This window comes from Pristiophorus japonicus, chromosome 11, assembly GCF_044704955.1.
Source record: "Pristiophorus japonicus isolate sPriJap1 chromosome 11, sPriJap1.hap1, whole genome shotgun sequence".
Lineage (NCBI taxonomy): Eukaryota > Metazoa > Chordata > Chondrichthyes > Pristiophoridae > Pristiophorus > Pristiophorus japonicus.
In genome coordinates this window covers 109,334,889-109,350,489 of record NC_091987.1, presented here as the reverse complement: position 1 = coordinate 109,350,489, position 15,601 = coordinate 109,334,889, and the positions used below count along the sequence as shown (strand labels likewise).

Genomic DNA, 15,601 nt, shown 5'->3' with positions numbered 1-15,601 from the left:
TGACCAATCATATTATGATTTTCTCAGTGTCCTGTTACCACATCCCTAATAATAGATCCTAGCATTTTCCCTACTACTGATGTCAGGCTAACTGGCCTGTTTTCTCTCCCTCTTTTGAATAGTAATCCTTAATAATAATCCTTATTCTGAATTATTGTTAATCTTGAGTCTATGGTTGGGAAAATAATTGTTGGCATGCATAATCTGTTGAAACCAAATTGTTTCGAGACTTTTAAGCTGAATTTAATTTTGAATCACTAATCCTTTACACGCGCTTCTATAACTGTATATGAAATATTTAAATAAATCCAAGTTAATGAATTGTAAGAAAAAAAATCTAATTAAAAAGGAGTAAAATTTAAGTTGTTTTAAAAACATTCCTCTGTAGTTCAATTAAGAGCTCCATTGTAAGTGCCGAGGTCTATTTTAGATAGTAAATTGAACAGCCCAACATGTGTCTATATATAACAATATTTCTTGAACATATAACACCAGCTGTCAATACGCTTCCTGATTTGGACAGCAAACAACATAAAAATATAGATTTGTTTTTACTGGTGCTATAAAATTGCAGACTTGTTTTGCAGGGAATCATTAAAATAGACAAATTGACAGACTGATAACTCAACTCAAAAAATCCTTTTGTAAATCATGTGAAATAATAATGACAGAGCTGGTAAAATTACACCCTGAGCGTAATGAGTAATTGCCTCCCTCTATTATGTTCACTACAGCTTGTACTAACGAAGATTGACAGACCTCAGCAGGGCAACCTGTTGAAGATAATTCTAGGAGTACAAGAAGTGATAGAAAAACAAACTTTGAGGTGTTTCCCTCAGCTCTTCCTTGTGAGGTAGGTTAAAGATGTAATTGTTTTCGTTTTCAAGCTCCATCGTACAGTGACTAAGATCTTTGGTGGGAGGAAAATGTGGATAGCAAAATCTGATTGCTTGGTTTCCTTTGCTGCAAATGATCTTTCAGTGGCAGGATGGAGCCCATGTTGCATAAAATGTCATAGAATTTGCAGCACAGAAACAGGCCAATAGGTCTATGCCGGTGCTTATGCTCCACACGAGCCTCTTCCAACTTACTTCATCTCACCCTATCCACATTTCCTTCTATTTCTTCCTCCTGTATGTACTTACCTAGCTTCCCCTTAAATGCATATTGAATGGAATTACCCAATATCAACTTCACTAATGTTATCAATTAGGTTGTTTGGTGAGAAACTAGCCAAAAGTGTGATCGACGTCAGACAAGTCAGATAATTTCTCCCCTTCCCTTGCCCCCTTCCAGGGCAAACCCGAAAAATTCAAACTCTCCCTTCATGGTAGATTGAAATATCAACCACCATTGGGACCTGCAGCTGTAACTAGAGCTGTGTGTAAGATTTCATTGCTACATTGGTTACTTGAATATAATGTATGTTTTTCTATTTGTTTTCTGTCGAACAGAATCACACATTGATTGATTGATTGATAGAATTTATCAATTATTTTCAGAATCTCCAATTTTTCAGAACATTCACCAGAACTGAGCTTATATCTTTTAGAATAGAGAACTTGTAGGTAGTGGTGGTCCCATGTGCCTGCCGCCCTTGTCCTTCTAGGTTGTATAAGTCCCGGGTTTGGGAGATGCTGTTGAAGAAGCCTTGGCGAGTTGCTGCAGTGCATCTTGTAGATGGTACACACTGCAGCCACAGTGCGCTGATGGTGGAGGGAGTGAATGTTTAAGGAGGTGGATGGGGTGCCAATCAAGGGGCTGCTTTGTCCTGGATGGTGTCGAGCTTCTTGAGTGTTGTTGGAGCTACACTCATCCAGGCAAGTGGAGAGTATTCCATCACACACCTGACTTGTGCCTTGTAGATGGTGGAAAGGCTTTGGGGAGTCAGGAGGTGAGACACTCGCCACAGAATACCCAGCCTCTGACCTGCTCTTCTGGCCACAGTATTTGTGGCTGGTCCAGTTAATCAATTATTCTGATCAATGGTGACTCCCCAGGATGTTGATAGTGGGGAATTTGGCAATGGTAATGCCGTTGAAGATCAAGGGGCAGTGGTTAGACTCTCTCTCAGTGGAAATAGACATTGCCTGCACATGTGTGGCACGAATGTTACTTGCTCCATATCAGCCCAAGCCTGAATGTCATCCAGGTGTTGCTGCATGCGGGTATGGGCATCTTCATTATCTGAGGAGTTGCGAATGGAACGGAACTGTCTATTTAATTAGGAGGGAAGGAGCAAGCAATGCAGTCCAATCAATCCATTCCCAATGTTCATACATGCATAGTTCCAATGGGGTTGCCCAAACCCAGGGGGCAGCTGTAGAATCCCAGCTACCTTGGTGGCTGAGATTGCCTAATTCAGAATATAGGGCACCCCTGGTCAGTATGGGAAATGTTTGTATATGAATGAAATGCATATGATCAACATATTTTGGCACACTAAAATCAATTTTGATCAGTTGGACAGAGGCCATTAGGTCTGTTTAAATTTAGTGAGTCTGAACTTTGAACTGATTGCCTCCATAGAGTGTGGTTTGTTCTGTTATCCTTGCTGTAAAATTCAGTACAGGTATATTGGTTGCAATGGTGTAACAGCTGCTTGAGTACTGTTACAGCATCTGGCCAAAGATCAATCATACTGATATGTATACAACACTCTGTAGTTGATAAATTATGAGAACAAGCATGAAGGTGTGGCCTATATATTGAATTTACGGACTATTTCATTACATTCAATGGCAGTTGGGGAGAAAATATACTATTTGGCTTAAAAAGAAAAGTAGCTCTGCAGTTACTCATACATTTAAAGAAACTTCTCAGTTTTCCTGGGACCTCGAATAGGTTTGTTAAAATTAGAAAACCCTGAAACATTTCTCTGACAGGTATTCAAAAGGAATACAGGGTCAAATCTTGCTGGAGTGGGGCATCTCGTGGCGTGCGCCATTAGTTAGACTATTTCCTACACCCTTCAGCTCAAGTATAATTTTCGCTGTAACTTGCTGGAAGTGCAAGCTGATAATGGCATGGCAAGGGCAATGGAGCATCTGGGATCTCAGTGAATGACAGGACCAACAATGTATCTCCATCACCAATGAGATTGAAAGATTGAGAAAGAAACAGAGGAACAATGGAGAAAGTGGGTGAATTCAATGTCAAATCAGGTACATAAAGAGAGGGAAAGAAAAATATCTCAACAAAAATATATCCCAATGAGAAGTAAAGGCTGTAAGAGAAGGGATAACCATCCGTGGCTAACTATGGAAATAAGAGATGATAACAAATTGAAAACAAGGGCACACAATGTGGCCAAGACTAGTGGAAGCCAGAGGATTGGGAAACTTTTAAAAGCCAGCAAAGAACGACTAAAAAAATAATAGAGAGGGAAGATAGATTATGAAAGAAAACTAGCACGAAATATAAAAACAGATATTAAGGGTTTCTATAGGTACATAAAAAGGATTAAAATAAATGTTGGTCCCTTAGAGGATGAGACTGGGAATTAATAATGGGGAACAAGGAAATGGCAGAGACTTTGAACAAATAGTTTGTCTCAGTCTTCATTGTAGAAGACACTAAAAGCATCCCAATAGGGGATGATCAAGGGGCTATAGGTAGGGAGGAACTAAATACAATCACTATCACTAAAGAAGTAGTACTCGGTAAAATAATGGGACTAATGGCGGACAAGTCCCCTGGACCTGATGGCTTGCATCCTAGGATCCTAAAAGAAGTGACTGCAGAGGATGAATTGGTTGTAATCCACCAAAATTCCCTGGATTCTGGGGAGGTCCCAGCGGATTGGAAAACTGCAAATGTAACACCCCTATTTAAAAAAGGAGGCAGACAGAAAGCAGGAAACTATAGACCAGTTAGCCTAACATCTGCCGTTGGGAAAATGCTGGAGTCCATTATTAAGGAAGAAGTAGCAGGACATTTGGAAAAGCATAATTCAGTCAAGCAGAATCAGCATGGTTTTATGAAAGGGAAATCATGTTTGACAAATTTGCTGGAGTTTTTTGCGATGTAACGAGCAGGGTGGTTAAGGGGGAACAGTGGATGTGGTATATTTGGATTTCCAGAAGGCATTCGATAAGGTGCCACATAAAAGGTTACTGCACAAGATAAAAGTTCACGGGGTTGGGGGTAATATATTAGCATAGATTGAGGATTGGCTAACTAACAAAAAACAGAGAGTCGGGATAAACGGGTCATTTTCCGGTTGGCAAAGAGTAACAAGTGGGGTGCCCCAGGGAATCGGTGCTGGGGCCTCAACTATTTACAATCTATATTAATGACTTGGATGAAGAGACAGAGTGTAAGGTAGCCACATTTGCTGATGATACAAAGATGGGTGGGAAAGCAAATTGTGAAGAGGACACGAAAAATCTGCAAAGGGATATAGACAGGCTAAGTGAGTCGGCAAAAATTTGGCAGATGGAGTATAATGTGGGAAAATGTGAAGTTATCCACTTTAGCGCAAAAAATAGAAAAACAAATTATAATTTAAATGAAGAAAAATTGCAAAGTACTGCAGTACAGAGGGACCTGGGGGTCCTTGTGCATGAAACACAAAAAGTTAGTATGCAAGTACAGCAAGTAATTAGGAAGGCAAATGGAATGTTGGCTTTTATTGCAAGGGGGATAGAGTATAAAAGCAGAGAAGTCCTGCTACAACTGTATTGGTGAGGCCATACCTGGAGTACTGAGTGCAGTTTTGGTCACTGTATTTAAGGAAGGATATACTCACATTGGAGGCTGTTCAGAGAAGGATCACTAGGTTGATTCTGGAGATGAGGAGGTTGACTTATGAAGATAGGTTGAGTAGGTTGGGATTATACACATTGGAGTTCAGAAGAATGAGAGGTGATCTTATTGAAACTTATAAGATAATGAGGGGGCTCAACAAGGTGGATGCAGAGAGGATATTTCCACTCAGGAGAATCTAAAACAAGGGAGCATAGTCTCAGAATAAGGGGTTGCCCATTTAAAACGGAGGAGAAATTTCTTCTCTGAGGGTTGTAAATCTGTGGAATTCTCTGTCCCAGAGATCTGTGGAGGCTGGGTCATTGAATATATTTAAGGTTGAGATAGACAGACTTTTGAGTGATAAGGGAATAAAGGGTTATGAGGAGCGGGCAGGGAAGTGGAACTCAGTCCATGATCATATCAGCATGATCTTATTAAATGGCGGAGCAGGCTCGAGGGGTCAAATGGCCTAACTCCTGCTCCTATCATGAAGGCTGACACACCACTAAGGCTGGAACATCGCCCATTTTTTGGGCAATAGACAGCAAAGTAGAAAGTCTAGTCCCTTGTGTTCTTGTGAGAGATTGGATTTAGAGAAAAAAAGACAAAGGAAAAGTAAGAAATAAATTTGAATTTTGAAATGTTTAAAATCTCCAGAACAATTAACTATGTACAGAAATGAGATTCAACAGTTTGAATTGTTCCCCTTTTCTGGTTGGCCTGTTTCCCAGTCCTCGCCTTCCTATAGCTGGTGGGATCCCTGAGGCCTGGGAAACCCGACCAGCCAGTGTTAAATTTAGAACTGTGCTTCCAAATGAGGCACGCAGCCTCATTATAATACTTAAAGTGCCAACCTGCCTCCTGAGAGTGGGTTGGCTGGCTGCCCCCACTCCCCATCTCCCACATCCCGCCTCCGTTAAAACTGGAAGTGGGCGGGTTGGGGTTGGGATTCACATTTTTAACTCTTGAACCTCCCACCTGACTCCAACCCAGATGTGTATTCGGGTTAAAATTCCCTCCAATGTCTTTATTTTATTCATATGCCGATTTTATCCCAAACCTACCTTTTTAAAAAAAAAAATCAGGGTTATATTCACCCACATGGGCCATAAAAGGATACCATATTCTTTTGAGATACAAACTTCATTGCCTTTGTTATCACATTTTATCTGCAATGAGGTAAGCATTTGATAATAGCTAGAAAAGATAAAATGGATGTAGGAGTTCTTAAGATGGTTTCTCCCTACTTGTTGGAAGCATTATTGATCTGCTAAAACCTAAATCCATCCAGTGATGGTAGCTTATGCTTGGCTCTTCTGCCCCTGAGGGAAGGAAGATTCAAAATGGAAAAAAAAAAATATTTTTAAAGAATAAGCCTGAGAAATATTCCTTAATTGCAAATAGAAATTGAAATCCTGTGGACATCAAAGTCTAGGCCATTTGCAATGAAATGAAATCAAATAGGGAATTCAGAAGAAACAACTTTACCCAAAGAGTGATGAGAATGTGGAACTCTCTTCCATAGGGAGTGGTTGAAGAAAAATGTATAGATGCATTTAAGGGGCAGTTCAATAAGCATATGAGGGGGAAGGGAATAGAGGATTATGCTGATAGTTAGATGAGGAAAGACGGGAGGAGGCTCGAGAGGACTCGTTGGGCTGAATGGCCTGTTTCTGTACTGTATATCTTCTGTAATCCTGTGATTCTATTTTTAGTCATTTGAAACACTTTTTTCTGCCAATAGCAGAATATCTGCTGCTATTTGGGGCCAAGCCCTTTTAACTGGAATAAACACAAAATGGCATCAAATGTCGGGGTCAAAGCCTAGGTGGAGGGGTTGAGTATCCTTGACAACAATTTCTATTTTAATCACTGATGTGTGTATTTTATGTTCTCTTCCTGTGGGAACTTACCTGCCCATTGTTCAGTTCCTCCCCATGAGAGTCATGTGGATAAAATTGTATTCTAGCTCATTAGGCATTAGTATATTGGTTTGTCACTGTGCCATCCATATCTGGCTAGTGTTAATTTTATCTAAAGAGCCCGAATATCAGACTTCAGACCAAAACATTCAGAAGTTGTATGATACAGAATTCTCTTGCAAGATACAAAACTTAAGGAAATATTGCCCGAAAAAAATAATTGGTGCATTATTTGTTTCCACAGTTCTTTGAATTATTCTGGGATTCATCTGCTGAGATGCTTCATAGCTCACGTAACTGGGAATCTTCAGATTAATGAGCATAACTCCATTTCTTCTTCTTCATGATCAGTGGGAAATTCTACAAGGATATGAAAACTGACTTCAGAACATCACCATGAGTCTACAGTATCACATGCTGGCTTTATTGTCCTGACCTGCTGAATGGAGACTACATGCAAATTCAAAGGTCAAATTAAGTTTGACCTAATTATGATTATGCATTCATGGGAAATATTGTAGAATCTATCTTGTAATATCTGTGCAGACTGTATTTTCTGTTTTGAAAATGGATCTAGTTCTGATTGATATTTCAGTAATATCAGTTGGCATTGGCCTAAAATTGACGTACAGCATTGTAATTCTTAGAACCCCCACTATAGTTATTGGAACTCCATTGTGGCATATTTTTCTAAAATACTTTTGAAACATTCAAACAGCTGAGACATTGAAAGCTTTTTTCCCCCAGCAGATTGTATCAAGTGTGCACGTAGAGAAAGTTTGTTTCCAGCGGTGGGTTTTTCATAGCATTTGTAATGCTCTCAAATGTGAAACAAGGCTATTCAAATGCTGGATACGGTCAAACATCTTTGTCAATAGAAACCTTTTTATGGTCATAACATCCTTCTGACAATGACGTTATCTTTCACAATTATCCTGGTTCTATCGGAGATGAGGGTAATCTGCAAGTGACAGTAGCAACCACAGCCTGTTTACAGGAATTGTTCTGCAGGCTTGAAAATTTTGCATCTGCTATCTCTTGAGCTTTCTGCTTTCCTCAACTGACTGGCCAAGTGCCTTATTTTACTCCCCCACTTTTGTTTTTCACAGGAGTTGGTAAAAACATTACACGCCTTTTATATAGATCAAGACTAGTATGTTTTGCAGTATTCTCTAAATGCATTTGACACTTTTTTAACCTTTACCAAGCTGAGCTTTGGAACACATATCCTTATCATAAAGACTTTGGTAATATTGGCTGTCAGCGCCCCACCTCCGTCCTTTTGTCACTGAGGCTCTTGTACATTCTTTGTCACGTCCAGGATTGATTTCTCCAGTGTTCTTCTGGCTTGCCTCCCATCCTTCAACCTCCATAGACTTCAGCTCATCCAAAACTCTGCTGTCTGTATCCTATCCCACACCAAGTACTGTTTGCTTAGCATCCCTGCCCTTGCTAACCAACATTGGCTTCTGGTCTTGCAATGCCTCGGATTGAAAATTCTTCTTGTTGTGGTTAAATAGCCTCTCCACTCCCTATCTCTGCACTGTCTTCCACCTGAGTCCCACTTTGTGGAATTATCTCACTAATTTTTTCCACTTCCCTCTCCTCCTCAAAATCACAACTTTGGCCAAGCTTTTGGTCACTGTTCCTAATGTTTGGCATTTGTTTTCATCATGCCTCTGTGAAGTGCCTTGCTTTATTGCCAGGCAGTAATAACATCAGCTATCCTAATTTTATGTCCAGCTATCTAACCTATGCTTTCTGGACCATTGTTTCCTTGCTGGTTCTCTCTGCTGAATCCTATGCAAATCACTAGTGAGTTCGCATTTGGAATAATATATTCATTTTTTCTTCTTTTACCTTCAGTAGAATTAGATGAATCAGTCGGCATGATTTGCAAGTTTTAGACAGTTGCCAGATGCCAAATCTTCATTCTTAGGGTATATTCTCACTCTTATCAGTCAGCCTGCAACATCAAGGGGATCACCAATATGATGGTCCAGCACCCAACATGAAGGGAACCAGCAGAATGTAGTGGTGTAGCAAACCTGAGCAATACCATCACAGCACGAGTACTTGCCTGAGGAGAAAGCACCTAGCAATTTACCTTTTCATAATTTGACTCTGGAAGAGGTGGTAACTGATCTGGTTGCTGTTACTTTCAAGGGAAGAATTTTATTCCCTCCATTGCATCTTTAATGGCTACTTGTGTTGGGATTCCAGATATTGTATCATTATTTTAAATCTATAAATGGAAATGATTTTCAATTACTCCATGATGATGGAATGTGCAGATTGAGGGCAGAGACAATGGGGCCGAAATTCAGCCTCCCGAAAAGGCCTCTTACTGCCAGAAAGCAGCGGCCACGTGGCAGAGTCCAATAGCCGCCGATTTGGAGTCCAATGGTCGCCGCTAGCGAAATTCATCTCAGGAATGGTCCCCACTTCCGCCCCGCTGCTGCTGACCCCTCCTATGTGCCTCATCAAAGGGCCACAGCTTTTTCTGTCGGTGCACCTTTGATTCCCTCTAAGCTCTGGCAGTGCAGCGGCCATTAATGGTAAGCGCCCAATGCCACGGCTGCCATTTTTTAAAAAGTCGGCCGGACTATTGTGCCCCCACGTTCGGCCGGGCCGCCAACAGGCAACCTGCATCCCCTCTTGGGTGCCAGGCTGCTGGCCCGGCAGAAACCCTCCCTGGTGGTCCAGTGTCCGATCGCGCTTGATGGCCGATTCTTTCCCCATTAACGGAGGTGAGATACGGGGTGACGCAGATGCGCAATGACTTCGGAGAATACGACCCACCTCTACTTCCGACCCTCACCAACACTTACCGCCGCACGTCCGCCCCCTTTATGACCGACTTCCTGGCCGATTTAAAAAAAAAACGACAGCTGAATTTCGCGAAGGAGGGGACTTCTTCCGAAAAAAAAACAGTAGGTGCACCAGCTTTCCAGCGGGACTGAATTTTGGCCCCAGAGTCTTGTATACATTTAAAGTATTGATTTTCATATACCAATGAGGGCACATTGTTACATCCCCTGGGTTACGTTATCTTATAGGTAGATAATAGGCAATATGAGTTGACTTTGAAACATAAGGACGTAGCATCCATTTATGGGAGTGACTGATGTCCAGAGAAGGTGTCGACAGCAGACACTAAACATGCAACATTTTGTGGCTGCTAGGCAAAGAATTCAAAACGTTAAAGATTTAAAAGTGAATAGCACAAAATTCTGCGTCTTGAAAAATGTCCCAATTAAAAGTTGAACTTGAGTTAGCAAGGCTAGCAGTCTATCCGGTGAAGTATAAAACATTTTAGTTAAAATCTACAAATAGACCACAGTATTTTGATGTACCCACAGCTAGTCTTTAATCTCGCAACCCATTGAAAACAACCATACCTAACAAGATCCCAAGCAAAAAACCCCATGCGGGATAATACACTGAAAATCTGCTTTTATAGAGTTGATTGTGTTTAAGAGAGTATGGGATAGATCTTAACTTTGTGCAATAGTGTAAAATAGTCAGCAGCCTATTTTACATCTCACCTAATTTTTATTTCCATCAATGGAAATAATTTTGTTCTCCTCAGGTCTTCCTATCCGAGCAGGGACTTACAAAAGAGAGTAACAAAGTTCCCCTCCAAGTCATCTACCATCCTGACTGGGAAATACATTGTCGTTCCTTCATTGTCGCTGGGACAAAATCCTGGAACTCCCCACCTAACAACACTGTGGGAGTACCTTCAACGCACTGACCGCAGCCATTCAAGAAGAAAGCTCACCGCCACCTTTTTGAGTGCAATTGGGAATGGGCAATAAATGCTGGCCTTGTCAGCGACGCCCAAATCCTGTGAATGAATTTTTTTTTAATTGAGAAAATGTGAATAAATACAGAGCAACTCCCTGCTGTCATCTACAATAGCTTAGCCTGTGTGTTGTCTCCTGGCAGATTAAACAACATTTCTGAGTAATACCTTTGGTTTTATGCTAGGGATTTTGGATTATGTTTTTAAAGGGTTACAAGTTGAAAGTTTGTGGGTACATCAAAAGACTGGTTTACATGTGGATTTTTGCAGTCAGTTTAGTAATTACATTGCGCCCAATACAGACTTGGTGCTGCCCACTGCGTTCAAGATTTCATCAGTTGAAACGGCTGCAGTGTTCATAATAGGGTGCTGTCTAATGGAGTAGCACTAGATTCCTGTCTGCCAACCAGTTCTCTATCCAGGTCAATACCTTATCCCTTATACCATGTGCTTTAATTTTGCACACCAATCTCTTGTGTGGGACCATGTCAAAAGCCTTTTGAAAGTCCAAATACACCACATCCACTGGTTCTCCCTTGTCCACTCTACTAGTTATATCCTCAAAAATTTCCAGAAGATTTGTCAAGCATGATTTCCCTTTCATAAATCCATGTTGACTTGGACAGATCCTGTCATTGTTTCCCAAATGCACTGCTATTTAATCTTTAATAATTAATTCTAACATTTTCCTCACTATTGATGTCAGGCTAACCGGTCTATAATTACCCGTTTTCTCTCTCTCCTTTTTTAAAAAGTGGTGTTACATTAGCTACCCTCCAGTCCATAGGAACTGATCCAGAGTCGATAGACTGTTGGAAAATGATCACCAATGCATCCACTATTTCTAGGGCCACTTCCTTAAGTACTACGGGATGCAGACTGTCAGGCCCTGGGGATTTATCGGCATTCAATCTCATCAATTTCCCAAACACAATTTCCTGACCAATAAGGATTTCCTTCAGTTCCTCTTCCTCGCTAGAACCTCGGTCCCCTAGTATTTCCAGAAGATTATTTGTATCTTCCTTCGTGAAGACAGAACCAAAGTATTTGTTCAATTGGTCTGCCATTTCTTTGTTCCCCATTATAAATTCACCTGATTATGACTGCAAGAGACCTACGTTTGTCTTCACTAATCTTTTTCTCTTCATATATCTATAGAAGCTTTTGCAGTCAGTTTTAATGTTCCCAGCAAGCTTCCTCTTATACTCTATTTTCCCCTTCCTAATTAAACCCTTTGTCCTCCTCTGCTGATTTCTAAATTTCTCCCAGTCCTCAGGTTTGCTGCTTTTTCTGGCCAATTTATATACCTCTTCCTTAGATTTAACACTATCCCTAATTTCCCTTGTTAGCCATGGTTGAGCCAACTTCCCCGTTTTATTTTTACTCCAGACAGGGATGCACAATTGTTGAAGTTCATCCATGTGATCTTTAAATGTCTGCCATTGCTTATCTTACTGCAGTTGTATAGGGCCTTGGTGAGGCCTCGCCTGGAATATTGTGTTCGGTTTTGGTCTCCTAATCTGAGGAAGGACGTTCTTGCTATTGAGGGAGCGCAGCGAAGGTTCACCAGACTGACTCCCGGGATGGCAGGACTGACATATGAGGAGAGACTGGATCGACTGGGCCTGTATTCACTGGAGTTTAGAAGAATGAGAGACGATCTCATAGAAACATATAAAATTCTGACAGGGCTGGACAGGTTAGATGCAGGAAGAATGTTCCCGATGTTGGGGAAGTCCAGAGCCAGGGGTCACAATCTAAGTACAAGGGGTAAGCCATTTAGGACCAAGATGAGGAGAAACATTTTCACTCAGAGTATTTTGAATCTGTGGAATTCTCGACCGCAGCGAGTTGTTGATGCCAGTTCATTAGATATATTCAAGAGGGAGTTAGATGTGGCCCTTATGGCTAAAGGGATCAAGGGGTATGGAGAGAAAGCAGGAAAGGGGTACTGAGGTGAATAATCAGCCATGATCTTATTGAATGGTGGTGCGGGCTCGAATGGCCGACTCCTACACCTATTTTCTATGTAGATGGTTTGATGTTTTGGACTTGTATGCAGACATGGATCTTGGGTAAAATAAACTCTTACATTAACAAAAGAGTTTATTAATTATTAAAATAAGATTGAATCAATGCCAAATTGTAGTATTGATTATGATCATCCTAACAATAAAATGCTCAACACAATGGAAGGGGAGGAAACCGGTTCAATCACCCTCAACCAGACACTAGTCGGAGATTATATGGTGATTTATAAAGAAAACAAGACTTTCATCACTTCAGGATGTCCCAAAGCTCTTTACAGGCAATTAAGTACTTTTGAAATCAATTCACTGTTGTAATGTAGGAAATGCAGCAGCCAATATGTGCACATCAAGGTCCCATAAACAGCAATGTGATAATTACCAGATAATCTATTTTTTGAAATCTAGTCACTGTTGTAATGTAGACCTTTGATAATATGTCACATAAGAGACTCATGATGAAGATCAGGGTGTGGAAGAAAGTGGGAAGTGATGCTTTGCAGGGTTGCTGGGACCACAGTTGTTCACCATATGCATAAGCTCAAAAATTGGAGGTATGGGGCCCAGTATTTACGGAGAGGATCTATAGTTCAGGGCTTGGTAGTGGGGAGGAAGAGAGCTGCAATTGGGAGGTGGTGAACTCCAGTTTGGGGTTTGGTGGTGCGGAGAAAGAGAGCCAAGTGTGAAATGTTTCATTTTAGTAGAAGGAATAAGGAGGCCACATTCCTTGGAATGTAAGAAACTAAATGTGATAGAGGAGCAAAGAGATTTGGTAATACAGATACATTAATCACTAAAAGTAGCAACACAAGTTGATAAGGCCATAAAGAGTGCAAACAAAGTACTACGGTTCATTTCTGGAGAAATAGAATACAAAAGCAGGAAGGTAATAACTTTATTTAGGGCTTGAAATTTGTAATAGCCAAGGAATGGGCAGTGTTTAGATTAAAAATGATTAAGTAGCGCTAGTTCAAAATCATCTAGACTGCATGCAAAATTCATCCTCGCACCTCATTAAAATGGTTACGGTCATGATTCTCATATTAAAAACCCAAGCCCATTGGCATTACACTGAAAAGATGGACCAATATCAGGTGTAGTCTAAATGCAAGTAATGATTGCCACAGGCTTTATCCACTAGTTAAAGGGGAGGTCCATTGATGCTGCAGCACCTCATTCTCAGCATTATTGGATATACAACTGCCTCAACAACCATAAGAAGGATAAAGAGAAAGAGCACTTACTTACAAATGCTGATGGCAGATTGCCACCCCAGGGAGAGAGACCAGAAGTTTTCCAAGGAAGCTTTGGAGGCATTGGTTTTACCCTTGTGTGTTGTTAGTTGGTATGATCACACTAAGACGAGTGTGAGTGTGAGGGGTGACTAATGAGATGGGGATGTGATCATGTAGATAGAGAGAGGAATGGGTGAAGGTGCAAGGTAAGTTGATGTAAGGATGTGCAGGAGTAGGGTGGGGAAGGCAGAGTAATGGGGATCTGATGAGAGGCACAAGAGAGTGAAGGTGAGTGTGGCTTTGTACTAATGTTTCGTGATCTAATGAGATCTTTGAAACGTTTGCACCACTGCAGCCTGGTCCTCCTGACACCATCCCTGCTTGTGACCTCCTCTGCAATGTGCAACCAGGCTATGTTGGTCACCTGAGAAGGTGTCTTCCACCCATGCGGAGGGAGTCACAGGAGAACTTGGGTGTAGCCCTGCACCTCTGTCGTGATTATCAGTGTTTGCAGCACTTTAATGCTGTAGAACAGTGAGAGCACAAACGTGAAAAGTAAGATGACCATGGTCCTTTTAAGAAAACCGGCTGATGATGTGTCATGAATGACATCACCAGACCCGCTTTCTCTAATTGGGGCGGGAAATGCGCTGGGCGGGCTTGACAAACCCTATCAACGTAAATTCATTTTCCAGAGCGGAATGGAGCCAGCAGTCTGATCAGTGGAAATATTTTTTCCCTATTTACTTTATCAAAATTTCTCAATTTTGAACACGACTATTAGATCCCCTCTTAAACCTTCTTCGTTGTAATGAAAAAAGACCCAGTTTCTCCTGTGATTCCTCATAATTAAAACCTCTCATCCCTGGTACCATCAGTGAATCTACATAGTTTCAAGATATAAGTCCTTATTGCCTGTAAGCAGTCATTGGCTGCTTTAGTTAGATATTTCAGATTTTTTTTTAATTTGATGATTTCTATGCCAGCTTCTGAAATATAACATGTAGAAATTCAGGGATTCAATGCTTTTCTGCAATTTCTTAAATAGTTTTCTGCTTTGTTAAAAGAAGTATGGCATGCCTATTGACAAACACAATGATCCGAATTTTCCATGACCAATGACCACCATGCGGTGCGTACGCAGCCGTAAGTGCCCCGCAAGTTCTGGGTTTATGCATAGGGTGCATATGCACAAGAACCTGGAACTTGCAATCTGTCTAGAATCTTCTGGAAAGATCCCCCTCATACCCGGGAAATGGACATTCGCTGGCGGAGAATTGGGCTACTTGGCCAACTCCTGCCCAGCGAAAGCCCATGAAATTCTTACGCCTGGTAAAAGCCTTTTATCTGCCTTTATAAAGAAGGCTTTAATCCTGCTTTTATCAGCGTAAGGGTGAAAATAAATATTAAAATAACATTTTAAAATCATTGTAACATTCAAAAACCTGTAAAATAAGTTTGAGTTATTTTTAGCCCCTTAAAAATGTTTAAATTTATGTTTCAAAAAATTATTTTTTTGTTTTAAATGTTTAATGAAATTGTATTTTAATTAATTTTAAACATGTAATGATTTTTTTTATTTCGAGGTTGTATACATGTGTTTGTTGGGTGATTCCTATTAAGCTTATGGGGATTCCGTACATAAATGGAATCCCTATTAAGCATAATGGGAATCCCCGTTCTGATTGGTTGGGCCGTCCCACGTGATTCCAGGGACGCTTGCGATCCACATGCGCTCTGGGGATACGTGGGCCTCTAAGCAGGGCTACGCGTAGAGGCTCAGGAATGCGAATCTCCATGGATCCAGGACCATCAGGTAGGTGCATGGATTTATTGTGGTTCAAAAGCATCCGCCTGCGG

At 41.0% G+C, this 15,601-nt stretch overlaps 1 protein-coding gene across 3 annotated transcripts in view; it reads left to right on the top strand.

Annotated features, from left to right (window-relative positions):
- Nucleotides 1-14,647, top strand: part of gtpbp8 (GTP binding protein 8) — a 55,004-nt gene extending 40,357 nt beyond the window's left edge. For 2 of the 3 annotated variants that reach the window (XM_070893868.1, XM_070893867.1), the window contains 2 exons: nucleotides 735-853; nucleotides 6,916-14,647. In XM_070893868.1, coding sequence (XP_070749969.1) covers nucleotides 735-853; nucleotides 6,916-7,018 — 222 coding nt within the window. In that variant the 3' untranslated portion in view covers nucleotides 7,019-14,647. The remainder of the gene's footprint in view (nucleotides 1-734; nucleotides 854-6,915) is intronic. The other variant, XR_011595871.1, reaches the window with a different exon arrangement.
- Nucleotides 14,648-15,601: the final 954 nt, after the last annotated feature.